General features: G+C 45.5%; 1 protein-coding gene across 8 annotated transcripts in view; it reads right to left on the minus strand.

Annotated features, from left to right (window-relative positions):
- LOC137350609 (zinc finger protein 609-like) overlaps positions 1-26,827 on the minus strand; it is a 209,871-nt gene that overhangs the window by 84,353 nt on the left and 98,691 nt on the right. For 5 of the 8 annotated variants that reach the window (XM_068015336.1, XM_068015339.1, XM_068015334.1 and 2 more), the window contains one exon: positions 1,728-1,953. In XM_068015336.1, coding sequence (XP_067871437.1) covers positions 1,728-1,953 — 226 coding nt within the window. The remainder of the gene's footprint in view (positions 1-1,727; positions 1,954-26,827) is intronic. The other 3 variants (XM_068015340.1, XM_068015338.1, XM_068015342.1) reach the window with 1 other exon arrangement.

Here is a 26,827-nt window from a genome sequence, read left to right on the forward strand (position 1 = left end):
TGTTGTTGACTGGAAGGGATTCAGGAAAGGGAATGTTCCAAATTTCCCACTATCCATGGCTAGGGATGAGTGCCTAACAGCCACTTTCCCACAATAGCACAATTCAGATCAGCAACACAGCCAGTGTGAACCTGTGTCTCTCCATGCCATTAAGCAGCAAGCCAGAACAGCTTCACAATGCGTGAGAGGGACATCACTCAATAACAGTGGCACCAGGTTAGCACCGCAGCCTCACAGCTCCAGCGACCCGGGTTCGGTTCAGGGTACTGCCTGTGCGGAGTTTGCAAGTTCTCCATGTGACCGCGTGGGTTTTCGCCGGGTGCTCCAGTTTCCTCCCACAGCCGAAGACTTGCAGGTTGATAGGTAAATTGGCCATTGTAAATTGTCCCTAGTGTAGGTAGGTGGTAGGAGAATTGAGGGAAGGTGGGGATGTGGTAGGGAATATGGGATTAATGTAGGATTAGTATAAATGGCTGGTTGATGGTCAGCACAGACTCGGTGGGCCGAAGGGCCTGTTTCAGTGCTGTATCTCTGACTCTACTACTCTGCAATGTCTCTTTTAAAGAAGCACATTCAGTGGAAGAAAATAAGCATTACTAGAAATACCATCTTCAACTTTCCAATACCTTTCAGATCAGACGTTAAACTGAGGCCCTATCAGGTGGCCGTAAAAGATCCCATAGCAAAATTTCAAAGAGCAGGGGGGTTCACCCCAGTGCCTTGGCCAATAATTATCCCTCAACCAACATCACTAAAACAGATTATCACTTTGTTGTTTGTGGAATCTCTCTGTGCACAAATTTGCTGCTGAGTTTCCTACATTATGACAGTAACTACACTTAATTGGCTGTAAAATGCTTTGGGACTTCCTGAGGTTGTGAAACACGATTTATAAGAGCAAATTATTTCTTTCTTCAACTTTCAAAAATAACACGCAATGTTTTCCACTGTTTTGGATTGTGACTAGAGTAGGTTTTAAATTTTACTTTCATCAAGAGGTTTTCCACTAAAGCTCCTTCATTTCAGCAGCTGGTAAAGAACAAGGTTCAAGCTGTGCCTGAGCCACAAGCCTGCAATGGCACACACGGCACTTCTTAGTGCATTTCACTCACTATCCCACACCTTACAATCCTCATGTGCTCCCGTTCTGCACCACCTTGCCGTACCACATGTACACTGCTATTTTTTTTTTAAATGCATTCCCTCTTTTGGTTCACTTCCTATTCTTCTCCACTGGAATTCTGTAAAAGTCACTTCAAAGAGGACACACATCATAAACAGGGCCTAACTAAGACTGCTTTAACTGCAGGAACAACTGGAACCTTTAGGCTAAACAATTAAAATAATAAATACAAATATGGGTTTGCCTGTCATTAAACAAATGCATGAGGGGATAGCCTGGCTGTTTGGAGAACATATTCCAAACAGCCACCCTGGCAATAATGGTCAATAAAATTCAATATCCCATATATAAAATCCAAAAGGGTGTAACACACACACAATCTGCATTTTAGCACATTGGTCAGACGAGCTCTGAATAACAAGGTACTAAAAAGTGTTATAATTTTTAAAGATGCAATATATCTTGGCTACTTTTTTTTTTACATGTCTGAAAGCCACAACCTGCTTGACTATAGTTCCCACCACACACCTCAGATCAGACATTACAGGTTCTTTCATTAAACCAAAAGCTTTAAAACCAAGAAAGCTTGTACATATTTTCTTACCATCTTCTGTTTCCTGCCAGACAATCCCTTCAAGATTGACACTTGTCCCTGGTTCACAGGGGCCTAGGCACTCAGGCTCTGTCGCGAGTCCAACATCGCAGGTATTGACTGCGATCGAGCGCGTGCGGACCATGATCTGCTCCACTGGGGATGCGACACCGCTGTTGACAGGAGGCAGCAGATGAAGGGGTGGAGGGTTTGGGGTGGAGGCAGGGGAGTCCATCTGCTGGGAAAGAAAGTTAAACACTCATTAATCAGAGCAATCTCTCTTTCACATATACTTTTAATGCCATTCTCATTGACAGCTTAGATTCCAAGGCTTCAAATGCTGCTAATAACTATCCTCCATCTCACAAGCAGCTAGCTGAGAAATAAGTGTGAAAAATTGCCATCAGATCAGTTTCACTGAGAGTGGCCCTGTAGCTACAGGAATAGAGCACTGGACACACAATGAGGAAGTTAGAACTAGGAAGACCATCCTTTACTAACATACACACTTGGCCTTCCATAGACAAACGGTTTCATCAAGCAATTAAGACCTTCATGGGGAGGTTTACACAGACATTTGAGGAATGCACGACACCAACCCAAGATAGCCAATTCAGACTTGTAGGAACAAAATTAAAGTTGTCAACCACCGAGGATTGTCCTGGAGTCTCCAGGAATTGGAGTTTAATCTCCTGGACATTGCTGCACACAACCTGCAGAAAAAAAAGGGCACTAAAAAAATGTGTATATTTCCATTTATTAGTAATAAAAATGTTGGAGGACAAGGGTGAAAATAATGTTTGATTGACAGTCAATTATCATCCAATCAGGTAACGAAGAGTCTACTCGCTTTCCAATTGGCCTGGGAAGGCGCTGAGCCATGTGGATGGACATGGCAGGCACCCAATGCCATGGGGCATGGGGTCAAGAGATCATGTGATGAAACCTCCAACACTAACATGTCTGCCCATTCAAAGATCAGAAGTAGTAGTGCAGCAGAGCTAGATTCCCAGATCATAGAATGATATAGAAGGCCCATCTTGCCTGTTCCAGGCTCTTTGGTAGAGCTATCCATTGAGTCCAACTCTGCTGTTCTTCTCCCACAGCCGTGTAAACTTTTCCCTTCAAGTATTTATCCAATTCCTGTTTGAAAGTTACCACGGAATTGGTTTCCATCACCCTTTCAGGCATTCCAAATCACAACAACTCTTTGCGTAAAAAATGTCACCTCTGGTTCTTTTGCCAATGACTTAAATCTGTGTCCTTTGGTTATCGACTCTTCTGTCACTGGAAAGAGTTTCCTCTTATTTACTCTATCAAAACCATTCATGATCACCTGTCAAATCTCCTCTTAACCTTGTATGCTTTAAGGAGAACAGCCCCAGCTTCACCACATAACTGAAGTCCTTCATTCCTGGTGTATAAAATGCTAGTTAGGCCACAGCTGGAGTACTGTGTACAGTTCTGGTCGCCACACTATAGGAAGGATGTGATTGCACTGGAGAGGGTGCAGAGGAGATTTACCAGGATGTTGCCTGGCCTGGAGCATTTCAGCTCTGAAGAGAGACTGGATAGGCTAGGGCTATTTTCCTTAGAGCAGAGAAGGCGAGGGGGGACCTGATTGAGGTGTGCAAGATTATGAGGGGCATAGATAGGGTAGATAGGAAGAAACATTTTCCCTTAGCGGAGGTGTCAATAACCAAAGGAAATAAATTGAAGGTAAGGGGCAGGAGGTTTAGAGGAGATTTGAGGAAACATTTTTTCACCCAGAGGGTGGTTGGAATCTGGAACACACTCCCAAAAGGGGTGGTAGAGGCAGGAACCCTCACAACATTTACGAAGTATTTAGAAGAGCACTTGAAACATCATAACATACAAGGCCACAGGCCAAGTGCTGGAAAATGGGATTAGATTAGATAGGTGCTTGATGGCCGTCAGGGACACGATGGGCCGAAGGACCTGTTTCTGTGCTGTATAACTCTATGGTACCATAAAGACCAACAGTTGGCAGGAAGGCATTGCACTCTGAACTCACTATGAGATAGCATTAATAGTGAAGTATTGGGCTCCCATTTCAGAGGCCAGCAGAGAAACGCTGCATTCCCACTTCAGAAACTCAAAGGAAGCTGCAGGAACTGAAATGCAGTCATTCAAAAGCCCTGTTCAAATGACATCTGAACTGATCGCCACAGTTTTTAAGCCTGGTGGCGGCGGGGGCCATTCCATCTTGGAGGTGTGGTAAAATGAGCAACATCCAGACAGAGCACGAAACCAGCAGTCTTGCAGACTGCCATTGGTGCAGACCAGCAACAGGACGAAGTCTTCAACAAACCTAATTCCACTGTGACATCCTGCTTGGACCCCCTACAGTCCAAAACTACAGATTCTAAATTTAAGCTGGTCAGTAATAAATCCAATAGGGAATTCAGCAGAAACTTCGGCCAGAATTTTACGTTGGGAGGAAGGCCCCGCCCAACAGCCGAAAAGTTGGTGGTGAGCCCGGAGGGATTTTTTACTCCACAGACACTTAATTAGTCTTGGGCGGCACTTCCACCTCGAGGCCTAATGGAGCTGCCGGCCAATAGCTCTTAGTTCCAGCAGCACCACTGGGAGCAGTGGCCACTTCTGGGACTACACACAGCCATGGGACAATTTACAGGCCCCGGTGAGGCAAGTGGGGTCAGTTTGGGGGGGGTGGGGAAGTGTTGTGTGTTGGGGGCAGTTGGAGCTTCAGGGGCAGTCCTCCATGGGGCACAGGGTGCCCATCAGGACAGCCCACCCCCCAACAGCTCACAAGGATGCTGCCTGGTTTTACCAGGCGAGGCTCTTGGAGACTTTGCTGTCTGGCCGCCAAGGGTAAAATACCCATGGCGCCTGGAGGAGGCCATTAAGTGACAGTTAATTGACCACTTAAGGACCTTTATACGTATATAAAGAGCAAGAGGGTAACCAGGGAAAGGGTTGGCCCACTCAAGGACAGAGATGGGAATCTATGTGTGGAGCCAGAGGAAATGGGCGAGGTGCTAAATGAGTACTTTGCATCAGTATTCACCAAAGAGAAGGACTTGGTGGATGATGAGCCTAGGGAAGGGAGTGTAGATAGTCTCAGTCATCACATTATTAAAAAGGAGGTGGTATTGGGTGTCTTGCAAAGCATTAAGGTAGATAAGTCCCCAGGGCCTGATGGGATCTACCCTAGAATACTGAGGGAGGCAAGGGAAGAAATTGCTGGGGCCGTGACAGAAATCTTTGCATCCTCATTGGCTACAGGTGAGGTCCCAGAGGACTGGAGAATAGCCAATGTTGTGCTATTGTTTAAGAAGGGTGGCAAGGATAATCCAGGAAATTATAGGCCGGTGAGCCTTACGTCAGTGGTAGGGAAACTATTAGAGAGGATTATTCGGGACAGGATTTACTCCCATTTGGAAAAAACAAACTTATAAGCGAGAGACAGCATGGTTTTGTGAAGGGAAGGTCGTGTCTCACTAATTTGATTGAGTTTTTTGAGGAAGTGACGAAGATGATTGATGAAGGAAGGGCAGTGGATGTTATCTATATGGACTTCAGTAAAGCCTTTGACAAGGTCCCGCATGGCAGACTGGTACAAAAGGTGAAGTCACACGGGATCAGAGGGGAGCTGGCAAGATGGATACAGAACTGGCTCAGTCATAGAAGACAGAGGGTATCAGTGGATGGGTGTTTTTCTGAATGGAGGGATGTGACTAATGGTGTTCCGCCGGGATCAGTGTTGGGACCTTCGCTCTTTGTAGTATATATAAATGATTTGGAGGAAAATGTAGCTTGTCTGATTAGTAAGTTTGCGGACAACACAAAGGTTGGTGGAGTTGCGGACAGTGATGAGGATTGTCGGAGGATACAGCAGGATATAGATCGGTTGGAGACTTGGGCGGAGAAATGGCAGATGGAGTTTAATCCGGACAAATGTGAGGTAATGCATTTTGGAAGGTCTAATGCAGGTGGGAGGTATACAGTAAATGGCAGAACCCTTAGGAGTATTGACAGGCAGAGAGATCTGGGCGTACAGGTCCACAGGTCACTGAAAGTGGCAACGCAGGTGGATAAGGTAGTCAAGAAGGCATACGGCATGCTTGCCTTCATCGGTCGGGGCATAGAGTATAAAAATAGGCAAGTCATGTTGCAGCTGTACAGAACCTTAGTTAGGCCACACTTAGAATACTGCGTGCAATTCTGGTTGCCACACTACCAGAAGGACGTGGAGGCTTTGGAGAGGGTACAGAGGAGGTTTACCAGGATGTTGCCTGGTCTGGAGGGCATTAGCTATGAGGAGAGGTTGGATAAACTCAGATTGTTTTCACTGGAACGACGGAGGTGGAGGGGCGACTTGATAGAGGTTTACAAAGTTATGAGCGGCATGGACAGAGTGGATAGTCAGAAGCTTTTTCCCAGCGTGGAAGAGTCAGTTACTAGGGGACATAGGTTTAAGGTGCGAGGGGCAAAGTTTAGAGGGGATGTGCGAGGCAAGTTTTTTTTACACAGAGGGTGGTGAGTGCCTGGAACTTGCTGCCAGGGGAGGTGGTGGAAGCAGATACGATAGCGACGTTTAAGAGACATCTTGACAAATATATGAATAGGAAGGGAATAGAGGGATACGGTCCCCGGAAGTGCAGAAGGTGTTAGTTTAGGCAGGCATCAAGATCGGCGCAGGCTTGGAGGGGCGAATGGCCTGTTCCTGAGCTGTACTGTTCTTTGTTCTTTGATTGGCATAGGGCTGGCAGGCTGTTTCTTGCAGCCACTGCCCCTCATAACATTGCAGTGGGGGCAGAAGGGGATCGGGAATGGCCCCCTGCCTCTGCCTCCCACTCAATTTTACGCCACCCCCCTGCTTGTTGGGGGGCCGTAAAATTCCGGCATTCGTTACAGAGAGTGACGAGAATGTGGAACCTGCTACCACATGGAATACTTATAGCAAATAGAATAGATGCATTTAAGGGGAATCTAGATAAGGGAGGAAAGGACGTGCTGGATCAGATGAAGTGGAGCAGGAGGAGGCTCATGTGGAGCATCAACACCAGCCGGCTAGACCTGAAGGGCTGAATAGCCTATTTCTGCGTCGTAAATTTCATGTAATTTTATGTACTATCAGCCAGTTGATTGGTCAGCGTGAATGCAAAGGTCCATCTCCCTCTCCCACTGTGCTAATCCCTCACATTTTAAATGAATGAATGTCCAAGTTAAAATGCATCAGGTGCTCAGTTTGTAAAGAGTGGGTCACATGGCATGTCACCCACTCCATGTGAGACCTCAGCGAGGGCAATGGTCTCCTCTGATGGAGATTGCTACCAACTCATTTTATTTTCAGTGGTTACAAACAAATGAACTGGGGAAGTGATGTAAGGGTCCTTGAGAGGGTACAGAGGACATTTACCAGAATAGTTCCAGGGATGAGGAATTTTACCCACAAGGTTAGGTTAGAGAAGCTGGGGCTCTCCCTGCAGCAAACGAGATTGAGGGGAGATTTGATAGAAGTGTACAAGATTATAGCAGGTTTAGGTCAACAAGGTGGACAAAGAAAACCTGCTCCCATTAGCTGATGGTACAAAGACACTGATTTAAGGTTTTGGGCAAGAGATGCAGGGGAGATGTGAAGAAGAATTTTTGTGTATGTCGTGACTGTTAATTATCTGGAACTCGCTGCCAATGAGGGTGGTGGAAGCAGAGATGACCAATGATCTCAAAATGAAATTGGACGGACACCTGAGGGAAATGAACTTGCAGGGCTATGGGGATAGAGTGGGGGAATGGGACTGACTGGTTTGCTCTGCAGAGAGCCGGCACTGACTCGATGGGCTGAATGGCCTCCTGTGCCATTATGAGTCTTAGTGAGTTACGCAGTGGGTTAGACACTAGCCTTCCAGCTCTGGTCTCAAATGCAACCCTGACTGATGAGATGGAAATCCCTCTACCATCTGGCTGTAAGGGCAGTGAAATAATGAGTAGCCTAAACTGAACAGCCATGTCACTAATTGCAGCAAGTACATTCAGAGAGCATCGACTGGGACAGTAGCACATGCTCTCCTGAGGATGGAGTTGAGACATAATGTTGGGACAGAGCACAGGGAGCTGGGTGATTGATGCCAGCACTGGGTGCCTGAAATAGGAAAACGTAATCCTATACCACTCGTCTTGATATGCACAAAACAAGATTTTAAAAATTCTTGAAACTGCAAAGAAAGTTTCAAACTTCAGGTCTCAGCAAGCAGATACAATCACTGACGTCAAAGTTTTCCCATCTGCTCCCCAAGGCATCAACTCCCCGCTGGATATGGCCCAAGGGGCCCAGCCAACCATTCGCTCAAGAAGCGGTGTGTGATTGGGAGTAGATGTTTGTGAACTATTTGACTGCAGGAAACATCACAACTACATTCAATTCTGTCCTCACCAGAAGTCGCATCAGAGAATGTTAGATAACATTCAGGGCAGGAATCTTGGCCGGGTTTTCCTTCCACAACTCAAATGGATTCCCCGCCATCACTTTGGTTGAGATCAGCTAACTCAAACCTGGATCTTCCTGATTTGTATGGCTCAGTCGCTCACTGTAGGAACCAGTTAAAGCATCATGGTGGTACTTTTATTATATGGAAAACACTGAATGATTTAGCAGTTGGCTGCACACCCTGTTAAAGTGTACTCTACTAAACAGTCACATAATCTCGGGCGGCACAGTGGCGCAGTGGTTAGCACCACAGCCTCACAGCTCCAGCCACCCGGGTTCAATTCTGGGTACTGCCTGCGCGGAGTTTGCAAGTTCTGACCGTGTGGGTTTTCGCTGGGTGCTCCGGTTTCCTCCCACTGCCAAAGACTTGCAGGTGATAGGTAAATTGCCCCTAGTGTAGGTAGGTGGTAGGAAATATGGGATTACTGTAGGGTTAGTATAAATGGGTGGTTCTTGGTCGGCACAGACTTGGTGGGCCGAAGGGCCCGTTTCAGTGCTGTATCTATAAATAAATAAATGGGTATTCTTGTGCAGTGGTCATGGCTTCTCAGACTTGCTGTGTTATTACTGTTTTGTGTGCTAACACAGTCAGTCATTCAGTGGACTACACATCTTGTTACACTACTTCGAGCACAATGTGTGTCTTTTAAAATATGAGTAGGCTAGCTCCTTTTTTGGCTGTCCCAAGAGGCCTACAATGCTGAAAGAGCAGTCCCTGTTCAGGTTCTGTAACAGTACGCTTCTAAGGAATTCTTCAGGAAAATACGTGCACTGTGAATGACCCAGCCAGACAGACCGGGTCTGTTTTCTACATTATATAAATGCAAGTTGTTTTTGTTACCAAGTCTGCAGATCTTAGCTAGGATTAGTCCGAGTGCCTCTTTTCCAGGAAGCGTCCCTTCCCGACTGCAGTTCAATTACGCCATATAGGAAAGTGCATTTGTGTGTCGAGTGACAACGATCAAGTTCGGATATGATTCCCCACCGCACCACCCCCCCCACCTTTCCAACACTCACTTGACTTGACTCACAACTTGGAAGAGATGCCAGAGGACAACCGGGACCTGTAAGTGTGTCAGAAACTGAGTTTGAAAATGCCAGGGGGGGGAAGAAAACAGTACCAAGAACAGCAGAGAAGGTTGAGGAAGGAGAGTTACTCCGTCTACATCTACAAAGTGACTAAGCAAGTTCACCCCAACACTGGCATCTCCTGCAAGGCCACGAGCATCACAGGCTCCTTTGTGCATGATATCTGAGCATATCACGGGTGAAGCTTTCCGCCTGGCAACAAGCTCTCGCCCATTAGCTCCCCTGCTGCCCAGGGAGCTGACCAAGCTCACCGTGTGAGAAGGGACAAGTCAGTGATCAAGTACACCAGCTCCAAGTAAAATCCCATAATGCATAGAAAGAAAGCCACACAGCCAGCAATGCTTTCAAATCATGTAAAATAAGCATCAGCTGTGGCTCAGTTGGTAGCACTCTCACCTCTGAGAGGTGGTTGAAGTCCACTCCAGAGCTTGAGCATAAAAATCAAGGCTGACATTCCAATGCAGTACTGAGGGAGTGCTGCACTGTCAGAGGTGCCGTCTTTCTGATGAGACGTTAAACCAAGGCCCCATTTGTTTGCTTGGGTGGATGTAAAAGGTGGCACGGCAATATTTCAAAGGTGTTATCACTGGTATCCTGGCCAATATTTATCCCTCAGTCAGCATCACAAAAACAGATTACCTGATCATTATCACATTGCTGTTTTTGGGAGCTTGCTGTACACATACCGCCATGTTTCCAGCAATACAATAGTGACCACACTTCAAAAAGTTCTTAATTGGCTGTAAAGTGCTTTGAGACATCCAGCGGTCGTGAAAAGCGCTACATAAATGCAAGCTTTTCTTGAAAAATGTATTTTTAAATGATTGTACCCATGAACACAGGACCATAGGTTGTTTCCACACCATCAATGTTGTCAGTGTGTTCAAGGCCTATATATTTTCTGGGTTTACTTGCAAGGAAATCCACACAGTAATTTTTGGAAACTTGGAGGAAGTCAATGGAAATAATGCGCACGGTGCAGAATGAAATGATGTAGCAATCATATATTGCTGCAATTGCCTCGGACAAATATGGTAACATTGTAACTTTCCCTGGTCAGCCCTGGCATTAATAAAATGGGCTACTTCCCCAAAAAACATTCTGCCTGATTTCAAAACAATAGGTGGTGTTACAATTCAGGCTGCGACCCAATACCCTGCTCAAAGGCAAGTCAGTGCTCCCGATGAACAGTAACTCAACTCTTGCACAAATTATATGGGATAGAGTGCCGCAGGTTAAACAATAAACTCTTTTATGCTTAACCACTGTATATTCCCTATCTCCCCAAAAGGTGCAACACAATACTCACAGTAACAACTCTCATTTACTGTATATACTTGTGTAAAAGTTGATTTCGTGTAGAAGTCGACCTAAAGTCATGACTTTAGGCCAAAAAATCTTGAATTTTTCCTACATCTTGTGTAAAAGTCGACCTTAACTTTCAGAGTGCAGACGGAACATTCTAATTAAGCACTAGTATAAATACCCGAGCATTCAGCTCAGACCCCCATATTTTTTCAATATGGCACCAAGGAAGAACAACAAAGACCAGATGGATTACGTAAAGAAAAAAGTTTACTCATCCGGGACATGTTTAAATCACACCTAGTGGGGTTTGATCACATAACACCAATATTTCAGTGAATCCCAGTCGCCTTACCAGCATGGTTTAAATATTAGATGTCAGTATCTTTCTGTTTCCATGGCGTCTATTATTTTGTTAATTAAAGTTCGAAAATATGACCTGTGTAAAGTTGACCCTCCCCACCAAACTTTAATCTCAAAAATTAAACTTTTACACAATTTCTTTCTTTTGGGCCTCCTTATCTCGAGAGACAATGGATACGCGCCTGGAGGTGGTCAGTGGTTTGTGAAGCAGCGCCTGGAGTGGCTATAAAGGCCAATTCTGGAGTGACAGGCTCTTCCACAGGTGCTGCAGAGAAATTTGTTTGTTGGGGCTGTTGCACAGTTGGCTCTCCCCTTGCGCCTCTGTCTTTTTTCCTGCCAACTACTAAGTCTCTTCGACTCGCCACAATTTAGCCCTGTCTTTATGGCTGCCCGCCAGCTCTGGCGAATGCTGGCAACTGACTCCCACGACTTGTGATCAATGTCACACGATTTCATGTCGCGTTTGCAGACGTCTTTATAACGGAGACATGGACGGCCGGTGGGTCTGATACCAGTGGCGAGCTCGCTGTACAATGTGTCTTTGGGGATCCTGCCATCTTCCATGCGGCTCACATGGCCAAGCCATCTCAAGCGCCGCTGACTCAGTAGTGTGTATAAGCTGGGGATGTTGGCCGCTTCAAGGACTTCTGTGTTGGAGATATAGTCCTGCCACCTGATGCCAAGTATTCTCCGAAGGCAGCGAAGATGGAATGAATTGAGACGTCGCTCTTGGCTGGCATACGTTGTCCAGGCCTCGCTGCCGTAGAGCAAGGTACTGAGGACACAGGCCTGATACACTCGGACTTTTGTGTTCCGTGTCAGTGCGCCATTTTCCCACACTCTCCTGGCCAGTCTGAACATAGCAGTGGAAGCCTTACCCACGCGCTTGTTGATTTCTGCATCTAGAGACAGGTTACTGGTTATAGTTGAGCCTAGGTAGGTGAACTCTTGAACCACTTCCAGAGCGTGGTCGCCAATATTGATGGATGGAGCATTTCTGACATCCTGCCCCATGATGTTCGTTTTCTTGAGGTTGATGGTTAGGCCAAATTCATTGCAGGCAGACGCAAACCTGTCGATGAGACTCTGCAGGCATTCTTCAGTGTGAGATGTTAAAGCAGCATCGTCAGCAAAGAGGAGTTCTCTGATGAGGACTTTCCGTACTTTGGACTTCGCTCTTAGACGGGCAAGGTTGAACAACCTGCCCCCTGATCTTGTGTGGAGGAAAATTCCTTCTTCAGAGGATTTGAACGCATGTGAAAGCAGCAGGGAGAAGAAAATCCCAAAAAGTGTGGGTGCGAGAACACAGCCCTGTTTCACACCACTCAGGATAGGAAAGGGCTCTGATGAGGAGCCACCATGTTGAATTGTGCCTTTCATATTGTCATGGAATGAGGTGATGATACTTAGTAGCTTTGGTGGACATCCGATCTTTTCTAGTAGTCTGAAGAGACCACGTCTGCTGACGAGGTCAAAGGCTTTGGTGAGATCAATGAAAGCAATGTAGAGGGGCATCTGTTGTTCACGGCATTTCTCCTGTATCTGACGAAGGGAGAACAGCATGTCAATAGTCGATCTCTCTGCACGAAAGCCACACTGTGCCTCAGGGTAGACGCGCTCGGCCAGCTTCTGGAGCCTGTTCAGAGCGACTCGAGCAAAGACTTTCCCCACTATGCTGAGCAGGGAGATTCCACGGTAGTTGTTGCAGTCACCGCGGTCACCTTTGTTTTTATAGAGGGTGATGATGTTGGCATCGCGCATGTCCTGGGGTACTGCTCCCTCGTCCCAGCACAGGCATAGCAGTTCATGTAGTGCTGAGAGTATAGCAGGCTTGGCACTCTTGATTATTTCAGGGGTAATGCTGTCCTTCCCAGGGGCTTTTCCGCTGGCTAGGGAATCAATGGCATCACCGAGTTCCGATTTGGTTGGCTGTATGTCCAGCTCATCCATGACTGGTAGAGGCTGGGCTGCATTGAGGGCAGTCTCAGTGACAGCATTCTCCCTGGAGTACAGTTCTAGGTAGTGCTCAACCCAGCGGTCCATCTGTTTGCGTTGGTCAGTGATTATGTCCCCCGATTTAGATTTGAGGGGGGTGATCTTCTTGATGGTTGGCCCAAGAGCTCTCTTCATGCCATCATACATTCCTCTGATGTTTCCGGTGTCTGAGGCCAGCTGAATATGACTGCACAGGTGTTGCCAGTAGTCGTTTGCGCAACGCCTAGCTGTTCTTTGTGCAGTACTTCTGGCTGCTTTAAGTGCTGCGGATGTTAAATCGCTGGGGGCTTTCTTGTAGTTCAAAAGTGCAATGCGCTTAGCGGCTATGACAGTTTCCAGCTCTTCATTATGAGATTGAAACCAGTCTGCATTTCTCTTCGCACTTTTGCCGTAGGTGGTCAAAGCTGACTCATAGATGGCGTCTCTGATGTGGGCCCACTTGGTCTCAGCATCCCCTGTGGGAGTGTTTTGAAGGGCTGTTACAAGTGAATTTAGAAATTTTTGTAACAGCTGTGGGTGAGAAATTCTGCTCGTGTTGATGCGCGGGTGGCCCTTCTGCTTGGAATGATGCAACTTCTTTGGTCTGAGTCTAACCTTGCTGCACACCAGGGAGTGGTCGGTGTCGCAGTCCGCACTGTGGAAGCTGCGTGTGATTTGAACACTGTTTAAGGCGGCTCGCCTTGTGACAATGAGGTCTAGCTGGTGCCAACGACGTGATCTTAGGTGCCTCCATGAAACCTGGTGACAGGGTTTAGTGTGAAAGAACGAGTTGGTGATGCAGAGGTTATGATAGGTACACAACTCAAGCAGTCTCTGCCCGTTCTCATTCATCCTTCCAACGCCATAGCGCCCAAGGCAGGAGGGCCATGAGTCATGGTCGGCCCCAACCCTGGCATTAAAGTCCCCCAGCAGGAATAGGTGTTCGGTGTTGGGGATGCTGCTAATGATGTTATGGAGTTGTTCATAGAACTGGTCTTTAGCTTCAGGTGCGGAACAGAGTGTTGGAGCATAGATGCTGAGTAGGTGTACTGGACCAGAGGTGGTGAGCAGTCGGATGGACAGTATGCGTTCCGAGCCATTTGAGGGAGGCTCTATCATGCTGAGCAAGGAGTTTCTGATGGCGAAGCCCACTCCATGCTGTCTTGGTTCTTCAGGATCCCTGCCCTGCCAGAAGAAGGTGTAGTCTTGCTCTGCTAGAGAGCCACTCGCGGGGAGGCGAGTCTCCTGAAGTGCTGCAATGTCCACATTGAGTCTACTGAGCTCGTTGTTAATGATGGCGGTCTTCCGAGAATCGTTGATTTGTGTAAGGTCTTCCGACAGGCCAGGACACATAGTTCTGACGTTCCAGCTTGCAAAGCGAAGGGCTGGTACCTTCTTTCCTTTTTTCATGTTGTTTGGTGCGGTGTATCAGTCCACCTTTCGGGCAATGACCCTGAGCTCCAAGCACCCATTGAAGCAGGCAGACTGTGGCGGGACAGAACCTTATTGACCGGGGGCTGCCCGGTTTGAGGCGGGCGGTAGCTGTCCAGTGAGGTGCAATGACCTCTCCCACCGACAAAGGCAACCCGTGGCGCCCAGTTTCTACGCCAATTTATCTGGACTTATAACCCGTAACTGCTGCCTTCCGTGTTGTTTCAGTCGCTGTGAGGCAACTATGGAGTGACCTCTCCATGGCGCATGCCTGGGCAAATTTATGGAGGTTGAGAGTTGCCCAGTCGTCAAAACCCCCCTCTCGGCCTTTCTGGTGGGGTCCAAAGGAGTGCAGGACACGACGTTTGGCACCAGTATGGCTGCAGGAACTGCCGGAAACATGCCAAAGGTGACACATGACCGCCTACGGGGTTCCGCTCCGGATTTTCTGTTAGGGTTTACTCCCTTAGCCTTGGTCTCTCCCAAGACGCCCACAAGGCAGTGGGGTTGTTGGGGCCCCTACACAGGTGTAGGATGGTGCCGGTGGGAGGAGGGGATGCAAGGGGGAGGGGTAGAGGGAGGGGGTTGGGTGGGGGTGCAGGGGAAGGGGGTGCGGGGTGAAGATGGTGCGAGGGGGGGGCGGGCTGGGACGGGGTTGTGAGGGGGTGAGCTGAGAGGGTGGAGCAGGGAAGGGGACGGGGGTGGGGGTGGGTGGAAGGGGGGTAAAGGGGGGGGGGGAGGGGGGGTGGAATCTGGTGCAGGTAATAAGCCATTCCCTCAGTGCCCACCATCGACGTCCGGAAAGCTCATCCACGTCCTTCGGGAGGTGAAGCATCATTTGGCAGACTTAGAGGTGATTACATTTGCTAAGGGTTTTTTTTTGCAGTGGTTTAAATAAAGGCATGCAGCATTGCCGACAGTGCGCTGCAGATGCTCTCCGAGCCATCTCCCGCGGGCGCTTTGAAGTTGCGGCCGGGGGGGCCGTTCGTGGATGTTTTGGGTGTTCGGGGCACCTTTTCACAGGACTTCTCTCGGGTCCCGCAGCTCCTTCTTCACCTCAATGGACTTACCGCATGCCGTGGCTGCAGACACTCTGGACTGTGAAGACAGCAGGATCGGAGATTAAAGTATCGGCAGCTGTTCTCGTCAGTTTCATCCGGATCAATTTCATTGAGAAAACAAAGAGCAGGTGTGGCTGGGGGAGGGCAGTGGGCCCAGGTAACATACACTAAACTAACTGTTAACTTTTAGATAAGGCTAAAATGAACTGATTTAAAGAGCCAGGGGAATTTAAACAGTTTAAGAGGGCAGATTGGGGGAGAAAACGTTAGGGATGGGAGCAGATGGCCATGGATAGAGTTGAACAGCAAGGGAGCTTCCAGCCCAGGAGCCATCTTGAATATCTACACAATTTATATACAGTATATAGCACATTTAATGTGGTAAAATATCCTAAAGGTGCTTCACAGCAGCATTATCAAACAAAATTTGACTGAACTACAAAAGGATGCATTTGGACAGATGACGAAAGGCTTGGTCAAAGAGGTAGGTTTTAAGAAATATCTTAAAGAAAGGAGAGGGGATGAGAGGTGGGAGAGATTTGAAGGAGGGAATTTCAGAGGTTAGGTCCTAGGCAGCTGAGATACGGCCGCCAATGATACAGTGCTTAAAATCGGAGATGCACAAGAGGCCAGAACTGGAGGAGTGCAGAGATCTCGCAGGATTGTAGGGCTGGAGGAGGTTACAGAGATAGGGAGGATGAGGCCATGGAGAGATCTGAAAACAAGAATGAGAATTTTGAAATCGAGGTGTTGCCAAACCATGCTCATGGTGCTCTTTCACACTTACTGTAAGATTTACATTATTAGAAAACAATACATAAGCAATAAAACTGACATCTTAATTCTCATTGTTCACGAAGTGCTTGAAGATTCAGAGCCTCCATTTAAAGTTTTACATGGAAGACACCTTGGCCTACACTGACCTCCATCTGTTACAATGACTTAGACATGTATGAATAAGGCGGTGGCATAGTGGTAATGTCACCAGACTAGTAATCCAGAGCCCAGGCTAATTCTCTGGGGGCATGGGTTCGAATCCTACCACGGCAGGTGGTGAAATTTGAATTCAATTAATAAATCTGATATGAAAAAAAGCAATAGTCTAATAGATGACCATGAAACCATTGTCGATTGTTGTAAAAACCCATCTAGCTCACTAATGGAAATGAAGGAAATCTGCCGTCCTTACCTGGTCTGGCCTACGTGTGACTCCAGACACAGCAATGTGGTTGATTCTTAAAATGGCCAAGCAAGCGACTCAGTTCAAGGGCAATTAGGGATGGGTGATAAATGCTGACCTAGCCAGTGATGCCCACATCCCACAAACCAAATTTTAAAAAGGCAAACTAAAGCAATGGTTGCCAGCTAACATTTATCCCCAGTCTGAAAGCCTCCAGTTATGGATCAAAACCACTGTGTAAGTTCCTCCCACCATCGTGTTCCGAGGGACTGGAAACCGTGTAAAACTCCTCAGGCTATATGCACCAGAGAATGTTTTTGCTATGTAACACAAATGTATAGTGTAAATATAACCTGGAATGGCAAGGGTAGTGAGGCATTTCATGTACTGTATTGAAAGAAACTGATCTTATTGCACTTTATGAAATGTGCAATTTGAATTGTTTTGTAATTTTTAACAAATTTTACGATTAAAATACATTTTTGGAAAAAAACCCAGCAAAGACAGACTGGAGCACCATTGACTGAACAGTTCACACCTGGTTTAAATCTTGCATACCCAGTAAGACCTAGACCTGGAAACAGCTTAAGCTCCATACAAGCCTCCTCCCACCTTACTTCATCTCACTTCATCACCATATGCATTTATTCCTTTCTCCCTCATTTGCTTATTTAGGTACCCCTTAAATGCATCTTCACTATGCGTCTCAATCACTCTACATGGTAACAGGTTTCACATTCCCACTACTCCAAGTAGTTTCTCCTGAATTCCCTACTGGGTTTATTAGTGATTAACTTAAATTCATAGCCCCAACTCCACCTAGCAGAGACACAAAGACAACAGAATCTTTCCCAGAAAACAGTGCGTGTTGGCTGACTACAACAGCCACGCTTAATTATGCCCACATTCAACTACTGACAGGGGTCAGTGGATACTGACCAGGAGCAGGAACCTGGCTAAACGTCCCCTTGCTAACACAGAAGCACTGAGTCTCAGTTTTAACACATATCCTGCCCATTCCTGTGGAGATCTGATAACTTAGCAGAGCGGCCATCGAACCTGCAACTTCCTGGTCTGTCCAGCTCAGATAATCACTGACCCATCAGAGGAGACGACTCTGCAATTAGCAGCAAGACAAACAACACTGGAGCTTAAGGGGTACAATTATGAGGATAGGTTGCATAAATTTGGCTTATATCCCCTCAAGATTGAGGGCTGATCTGATCGAGATGTTCAAACTATAAAAAGGATTCAATAGGGTAGGTATGAAGAAACTATTTCCTCTGGTGAGGGAATCAGAAAGAGGCATAATTTTAAAATTAGACCTTGGCCATTTAGGAGGGAAATGAGAAAGTATTATTTCCACAAAGGACAGCAGAAATCTGGAACACTCTCCCCTAGAAGGCTGTGGATACTGGGGACCAACTGAAGCTTTCAAGAGTGAGATTGATAGATTTTTGCTGGGTAGGGATGTCAAGGGATATGGAACTAAGACGAGTAAATGGAGTTGAGGTACGGATCAGCAATGATCCAAATGGATGGTGGAACAGGCTCAAGAAGCTGTATGGCCTCCTCCTGTCCCTCTGAGAGTCTGTTTCATGCCAACTTGCTTTATTGAATGATAATTTTCTTTAATCCCCTGACAGGAGATTTGAATTTATATTTTTTTAAAGAAATGTAAAAGAACAGATATAAGATGACTTTGCTAGCAGCTTAAGATGGCCATCCAATTTGCAACACTGTATCCTACATTGCAAGGCTTGTGAGGAGGGAGGTAAAATGTCTGCACATCCCAGCAAGAACCAAGATTCAGGACGTTTAAGGGATCTGCTTGTTCTTTTACCAATAAGAAATACTGCTAATTACTATGCCAGAATCACTGAGTGTCATGTGACAAGCCCCTCCCCATCTGTCATTTTAAGCTTGTGTTTCTCCGTAGCAGCAACCAGAAGCATCTGGACTCTGACGTGAGCAGACCCAAATGGGGGTATCTGTCTCTCTCGCCATTCCAACTTGCAAGCTTCAAGTCCCAATCATCTTTGCATACTCCATCTACAATTAGAAAACCCATTAAAGGAAATCATCTGCATCACTGTCTCCAAGAGATCCACCAAACCAGTCATCTACCTCTTCAAACTGAAAGCATCAGGACCACCAACTTCAACTAGAAGCCAGCTGAATCACCAAACCCCACAGACTGTATACCCCTTTTTTCTACAGACACTAACACAACCAATCTACCTTTCCCCACTCTGTAACCTACTTTGTGTACGTGTAAACCTCTAGCATGTGTGTGTGTGTGAGTGAGTGAAAGTTAGCGCGTAGTTTATTATTTTCAGTAGTTCGGCTTAGGTACAATAGAGTTAACCTCTTTCTTTATATGCATTTGGAAAGGCATGGTCTGATTAGGGATGGTCAGTATGGCTTTGTGCGTGGGAAATCATATCTCACAAATTTGATTGAGTTTTTCAAGGAGGTGACCAAGAGGATTGACGAGGGCAGGGCGATGGACGTTGTCTACATGGACTTTAGCAAGGTCTTTGACAAGGTCCCGCATGGTAGGCTGGTCCAGAAGGTTCGAATACATGGGATCCAGGGTGAGCTTGCCAATTGGATACAAAATTGGCTTGGTGATAGGAGGCAGAGGGTGGTAGTGGAAGGTTGTTTTTCAGATTGGAGGCCGGTGACCAGTGGTGTGCTGCAGGGATTGATGCTGGGCCCCTCTGTTATTTGTCATATATATTAATGACTTGGATGTGAATGTAGGGGGCATGATTAGTAAGTTTGCAGATGACACCAAAATAGCTGGTATAGTGGACAGTGAAGAAGGTTGTCTAAGGTTACAACAGGATATAGATCAACTGGGAAAGTGGGCAAGGGATTGGCAAATGGAATTTAATGCAGCCAAGTGCAAAGTGATGCATTTTGGGAAGTTAAACCAGGGCAGGACATATACAGTGAATGGCAGGGCCCTGGGGAGTGTTGGTGAGCAGAGACACCTTGGGGTGCAAGTACATAGTTCCCTGAAAGCAGCAACACAGGTAGACAGGGCAGTGTAGAAGGCGTATGGCATGCTTGCCTTCATCGACCGAGGCATTGAGTACAAGAGTTGAGACGTCATGTTACAGTTGTACTTAACGTTGGTTAGGCCGCATTTGGAGTACTGTATGCAGTTCTGGTCGCCGCACTACAGGAAAGATGTGATTAAGCTAGAGAGGGTGCAGAAAAGATTCACAAGGATGTTGCCTGGTTTGGAGGGCTTGAGTTATAAAGAGAGATTGGATAGGCTGGGTCTGTTTTCCCTGGAGCGAAGGAGGCTGAGAGGGGACATGATAAAGGTATATAAAATTATGAGAGGCATAGATAGGGTAGATAGACAGAGTCTGTTTCCCATGGTAGGGGTGACGGAAACTAGAGGGCATAGATTTAAGGTGAGAGGGAGGCGGTTTAAAGGGGATCAAAGAGGTAAATTTTTCACACAAAGAATAGTGGGTATCTGGAATGAGCTGCCTGAGGTGGTGGTGGAGGCAGGAACAGTAGCAACATTTAAGAGGCATCTGGACAGGTACGTGAATGAGCAAGACATAGAGGGATATGGAATTAATGCAGGCAGGTGGGATTAGTATAGATAGGCATTATGGTTGGCATGGACGCAGTGGGCTGAAGGGCCTGTTTCTATGCTGTACGACTCTATGACTTTGTTAAACTCAAGAAAACCTGTCCAATTGGTTCTTGTTATGATCATAGCAAGTAAGAAATCAAACACCTACTGAATTGGCCAGTACATCCACTTTAAGAATTAAACCTGTTGTGGTCAAAAAAGGAGGGAAAAGAGGGCATCCCTTTGATCCCTCTTCACTTGACTGTAACAGTCTGTCTGTGGCATAAACTGGACAATATGGGGGGGAGAAATGACCATTTGGCTTGGTACAGATGTCATATCTCATCCACTTGCCCAATGCCGATTAATTTTTTATTATCTTGGCTACATAGGGAGAAAGTACTTGATTCCACTTGGAATGCCAATTGGAGGTTTGGAATGCTGCCTTTCATTATAAATCTCTATGGTGCACTAATTGTTAAAATACTGACAGATTCATTCGTGAAATATATTGGTTTTGGACTGAACGTTTGGATTTCAGACTGGCCTATCTGCAAATATCTCAAATGTAAAACACACATCAAAATTCTGGTTTACATAACTGAAGTTCATCTCTCCTATTTAACTTCTGTGATCTAATGATGCAGAGACTTAAATTCACAAAGGTGATTCAAGTTCTCAGAAAATTTTCATCAGTGGCAAAAGTAAAGATCAAATCCCAACTCCTGGCATCGCAATCCCAATTTAGGAACAAAGGAATATATTGGGCTGGATATGGTCTATTTTAGCTAACTAGCCTCTCCCATTTTCTAGGAAATAATCCCTCGGATAGTGATATATCCCACGCACATATTTTTCTCCAGGTTCTTCTCGAACTCTCTCTTGAAATTATTGATACATTCACCACTCTTTGTGCCAAGTACATTATTAATCTCCACTTGTCTTTTCACCCTCCCTGAATGAGATGGATAGATTTTTGTTCGATAAGTATATACAGCTAAGGCCAGTAAATGGAGTTGAGGTACAGATTATCAATGATCTAATTAACTGGAGATAACACAGCAAAAACACTGTGACTTTGCAGGAAGCAGTCAATTCTAGTTCCATCATCAGCCCCAAGGGAGCACCATCTGGTTTCGATGGCACAGTTTCTAGGCAAGCCGCCCAGTAATTTAGTAATCAAGAAGTGGAGTAAATAGGATCAAGTGCTGTAATAGGCAAGAGTTGATGGCTTCCTTCTGCGTTATAAATTTCTATGGCTCTACGGCTTTTGAAGAGGCTTTGTGTGTGAACAGGTCCTTTTCCATCCAGGTGATCAAACTCCGTTACATAACTCAGTTTTATGAGAACGTCCTACCCCACATCCAGTCATGGGCTGCAGTAGATGGCATGCTCTCATCTACAAACACAAGTTAACTTTATTGAAGAAAACAGCATGCAGCAGCTGAGAGTTACCTGAGAGAGCCATCTCCCAGCATTTCTGAAGCTCAGGCACAGGAGTATGCTGTTTCATTGCATCACGTCTGCTAATGGCACTCCCATAAAAAGAAATGTAAATGTAATGGTAGCTAGAGGAGGTCAGAGGCTGAGTATTCTGTGGCAAGTGGTTCACTCCAAGACTCCCCAAAGCCTCTCCACTATCCACAAGGCACAAGTCAGGAGTGGGAGGCAATATTCCCCACTTGGCCGACTGTGTGCAAGAGCAAAAACACTCAAGAAGCTCAACGCCAGCCAGAACAAAGCAGTCTGCTTGATTGCCCGCCCATTCATCAGTTTAAACATCCATTCCCTCTACCGTTAGCACACCGTGGCTGCAGTGTGTACCGTCCACAACATGCACTGTAGCAACTCATCAAAGCTTCTTCAAAGCACATCCCAAACTCGCAACCCCCATCACCTAGAAGGACAAGGGCAGCATGGGAATACCACTGCCTGCAAGTTTCCCTCCAATCTCTCACTGTCCTGACTTGGAACTATATCACTGTTCCTTCATAGTCTTTGGGTGTAAATCCTGAGACTCCCTCTGTAACAGCACTGTGGGAGTACCTTTAATACATGGACTGCAGCGGTTCAACAAGTCTCAACACCACCTTTCCAAGGGCAACAAATACAGGCCTACTCAGCGACGTCAACATCCAAATTTTTTTAAAAATAAAGCATAAAAGCAGGCAAGGTCGCTGAGATCAGAAGGTTCAAAACAGAGCATTTATTGGGCCAGAGATTGAAGAAGATGGAGAGTTCATAACAAAAAGCAAATAATATGCTAGAAATCTTAAATAAATGAATTCAGAAATCCATGCTTTTTCTCTATTGTCACTGAGTCTGCTGTGTTAAGAAAATTGGGTTTTTTTGAGGCTTTATAGTAAATGTACTTTTTAATTAGTCAAAGAAGTGTTTACTCATTGACTCTAAAGCAAAAAACTTTGCTGGATGTGATGTGACTCTGCGCAACAGTTCAGTGAAACTCTGCACTGGGTACGGAGCAGATTTTTGTTTTATCTATACAAATTTAACCAGTTGCATGTGCATCAAACACAATCATTTAGAAAGTAGCTTTTGGAAGATTGCATCTCCAGCAGAGCTGTCGCCTCTGGTACCTGGTTTCAACTCCGCACCAGTGCTTGGTGATGTGGGTAGTCAAGTGTTGCCCACCTCTGAGCAACACACCATCATGCAATTTTTCAAATGTAACCTCAGGAAAACAGCTACAGAGAAACACACCAACCCACAGATTAGCGTTAAACATCTAACTATATTTCACAAAACCACTCAAACCTAAGTGGTTGCAGGAAGTGCAACTTTAAACATCTATGTTACTCTACTGAATTGTCCCCCAGAACTGGATTCTCGCACTCAGTATAAATGCAGCAGGTACATAAAGGATAGATGTGTGCATTATCCACAGAAACAGGTCAGACAGATATACACAGTACATGGAAACTATGAAAAAACACAGCTCAGGTACACACAACAGATATGTATCTATGATCAACGACTTGTATTTATAAGACACCTTTAACATAGTAAAACGCAGTCAGGAAACCATATGCAGCACACAACACAAAGTGACCCAGCAATATTCACTCAGAATAATGAACACTTATAACAACAATTTGCACTAAAGGCAGTAAAACGTCCCAAGGTGCTTCACAGGAGTGTCATCATCAGATAACATTTTACACCGAGCCAGGTAAGGAGATATTAGGGCAAGTGACCAAAAGCTTGGTCAAAGAGGTATGTTTTAGGGAACGGCTTAAAGGACAGGTAGAGGTTTAGGGAGGGAATCATATAAATTTACAGCACAGGAGGTAATTTGGCCCATCATGTCTGGGGCTACCAAAAATGCATTTTTCAGCCTAATTCCACTTTCTAGCTTTTGGCCCATAACCTTGTAGGTTACAGGACAGCAAGGGCATATCCAAGGACTTTTTAAATATAAAGTATTTTTCCCTCTACCGCCCTCTGGGTGAAAACATTTCTCAATCCCCTCTAATCCTTCAAACAATTATTTAAATATATGCTACCTAGTTATTGACCTCTCTGCGAAGGGAAATAGGTCCTTCCGATCCACTCTATCTAGACCCCTCATAATTTCATACACCTCAATTAAACCTCCCCTCAGCCCCTTCTGTTACAAGGAAAACAACCCCAGCCTATCCAATCTTTCCTCAGAGCTAAAATGGCAGAGGTGTACAGCACTATGTACAATAAAAACAGAGGACAGAGGCTCACCATAAATACTCTCTATATATGTGGTGAGTGGTGCACGCTCCTAAGCTAAACTCTAACAGTGTGCTGTAGCGGATTGCAACTGTGACCTTTAAAAAGGAGCTGCATGCTATTAAACATAATTTAACAATAACACTTGCAACTGAAGAATCACTGGGATGTGGCCTGTAGCAATTTGCAGCAATGTTATTAATCACTGTTGGATCACTATTGGACGTTATGCCGGCAGCAAATTCGTAGAATCTATGGCCTTAACACTGTCATTGTGGAACAATGTTAATGGAAGAGTAGGTCAATAAAACAGGTTTTAAAATCAACTATTGTAAATTAACAAAAATGTCTTACCACAGCTTGGTGGCTAGAACCTGCCTAAATAAATAACTGAAGTTTTAGTCATGTTAATTATTCAATAAAGTCACTTTAACCTCTGGCATTGGCCCCCAGCCCAGACAGACAGCAATTCAACGTTTTCCAAATAAATTGCTCCAATACAGATTTGGAATGAGGGCAAATCTCATTATATTCACGCAGCCATTCAATGACCTGCTGTGAAGAGCAGCCTGTCAAAGCGTCCTGGCAATCAGCCAATATCATTCATAATCGATCTACAACAGTTACCGCATAGAGTAGATGACTCTGTGACTCATGACCAATTGCATCCCATGGTCAAAGTCACAGCACCGCTTCTAACCGTCATTAATGTCTCCCCAGTGCTGGCCCTTGGCCATGGCCAATCCAGTGTATTGAATTCAAATCTGCAAATCATTTGCCGCAGCACGTTCATACACACTGTGCACATGCTGTGAACAGTGTATACCCCTGTGTGAAACCTCTCTAAGTGCGCTACAGTGGGATACAGCTGTTTGTTTTACAACAGACTGCCAGCCCCCTGTAATATACAGTGAAATAAAAATCCAACAGTTAAAGTCAAGTGACTCAACCAGAGAAACATGATGTCCATCAAACACCAGCACAAGGTCTGGTGCTAGTAAAAAGGCTTACAAAACAGCAAACAAAATCCACCCCTTCTCTTCTCTTGTAAACTTATAAGATCCAGGGCACAGTGTGATCCATGTAACACCACAAACAGTCAGCATGATTTTTTTTGATTAACAATGCTGATAAACAGTTCAAATACAATGGTTTATGATGTGATCTCAACTGCATTTCATTCAATACATTACACATAGTCAATATGAAAGCATCAATACTATGGAGGGAGGTGACAATTCAATTTCAGAATTGACAGTCTCTCCGAAAGTGCTTGAAAGATGGATGTGTCAATTTTAAATTGTTAGAGGGTGAGGAATGTACTTGGGAGACATTTCTTTAAAAGGGATTGCTGGAGCATACAATGTTTTGCCTCAGGGAGTGGTCAAGGCAGAGACCCTTGCATATCATAAAGAAAAAATACATGAAGCACAGAAGCACACAGGGCAACAGGAAGAAGACAAGGCAGTGGAATTTGTTTTGGATTGTTCCAGCAAGGATCCAATGAGTCAAATTAGTGCTGCAAACTTTAACACTTCTACCCTCAGTGTCACATGACTGGGTGGTATTAAGAGATGAACTGACTGAATGTTGTCAAATCCTGTTCACTGCCCAGTTGGTAAAGTAAGCATGTTTGGACATCAGAATCAGGATGGGGCTTGGCTGTATTGGCATCTACCTTTCCCAGGCTTCAGCTCAGTTTGGCAAGGTATGGCAAAATTTCAAGGGCATGCCAGCGTGAGGCAACAGGATTAAAATATTGACAACTCCTCTGTGCTATGCATTGGGGAGATGCCTAACAGATCCTCATCAACAGGGAGAGAAAAAATATTTAAAATTAAGTTGCTGGAATGTTCTGGGGAAGGTTAGGTGACAGACTAGCAGGGGCCTGGGAGCAAATTGCCAGGCTGGCCTCTTGACCATAGATTTACGCACTCCCATTGACAGAGTGTGCTTATGCTGCAGTTGTTCCTCCACAAACTGTAGCTGGTCAGAAGCAAATGCAATCAACATACAAAAGTAAAACACTACAAATGCTGAAAATCTGAAATCAAACCAGAAAATACTCAGCAAGTTAGGCAGCATCTGTGGAAAGAGCAACAGAGTTAACATTTCAGGTCAATGACCTTTCATCAGGACTGATGTACATCTGTGCTGTTGAGGTCACTGAAGCACACACTTTGCCCACCATTGCTTATATACTGTAAAAATTGACAGGAGTGGTGAGGTTTAATGCTGTTCTATTCCTCAATTGGTTGACCCCATGCTGGAGTATAGATCCACGTTACACCACCCCACCCTCCCCCCCCCCCCCCCCCCTCCACCCCCAAGACCTCATTCAAATAACCATGTGTCATTATGAGCCTTAGCAGCAAGTGTTGGTCAGCCACTTATCCACAGGGACTTCAAGCCAAGTTTTTTGTTCTTCACACACACATCCTTCCAGCAATCGTCACTGATTAATGGTCAGCAAGATGATCCCTGGTAGTTTTACTGCCTCTAACCTGGCATACTGAAGAAATCCGGGCAATAAGTAACAGGCTCCTATCCCACAACTAGCTGCACCAGCACTTGCTTGAACTCCTCTGTAGCAAGTTTTATGTCTGCCACCTTAAACCAGCCAAACAAACCAATGACTTACAGCTACACTAAGAATTCAGTGGTCAGCTCAGACCCCTAAAACATTTTTCCTGAAGGCATCAATGCATGCAAACACTTCCACCACTGACTGGAGCCCCCAAATTTCAAACAAGTGGCAGTGTGTGAACTGAGACAGTGAGCGCTGTCAGGCTGTTTGATTAAGGGTGGAACATTTCAGTAAAATCATATTCAAAACCCCTACATGGATACTTTCCAACAGGATTCACTGGATAAGCAATGAATTATTGTGTTGATTTTCTTTTTCCCTCTCTG

This window comes from Heterodontus francisci, chromosome 35 (assembly GCF_036365525.1).
Source record: "Heterodontus francisci isolate sHetFra1 chromosome 35, sHetFra1.hap1, whole genome shotgun sequence".
Taxonomy (NCBI): Eukaryota; Metazoa; Chordata; class Chondrichthyes; order Heterodontiformes; family Heterodontidae; genus Heterodontus; species Heterodontus francisci.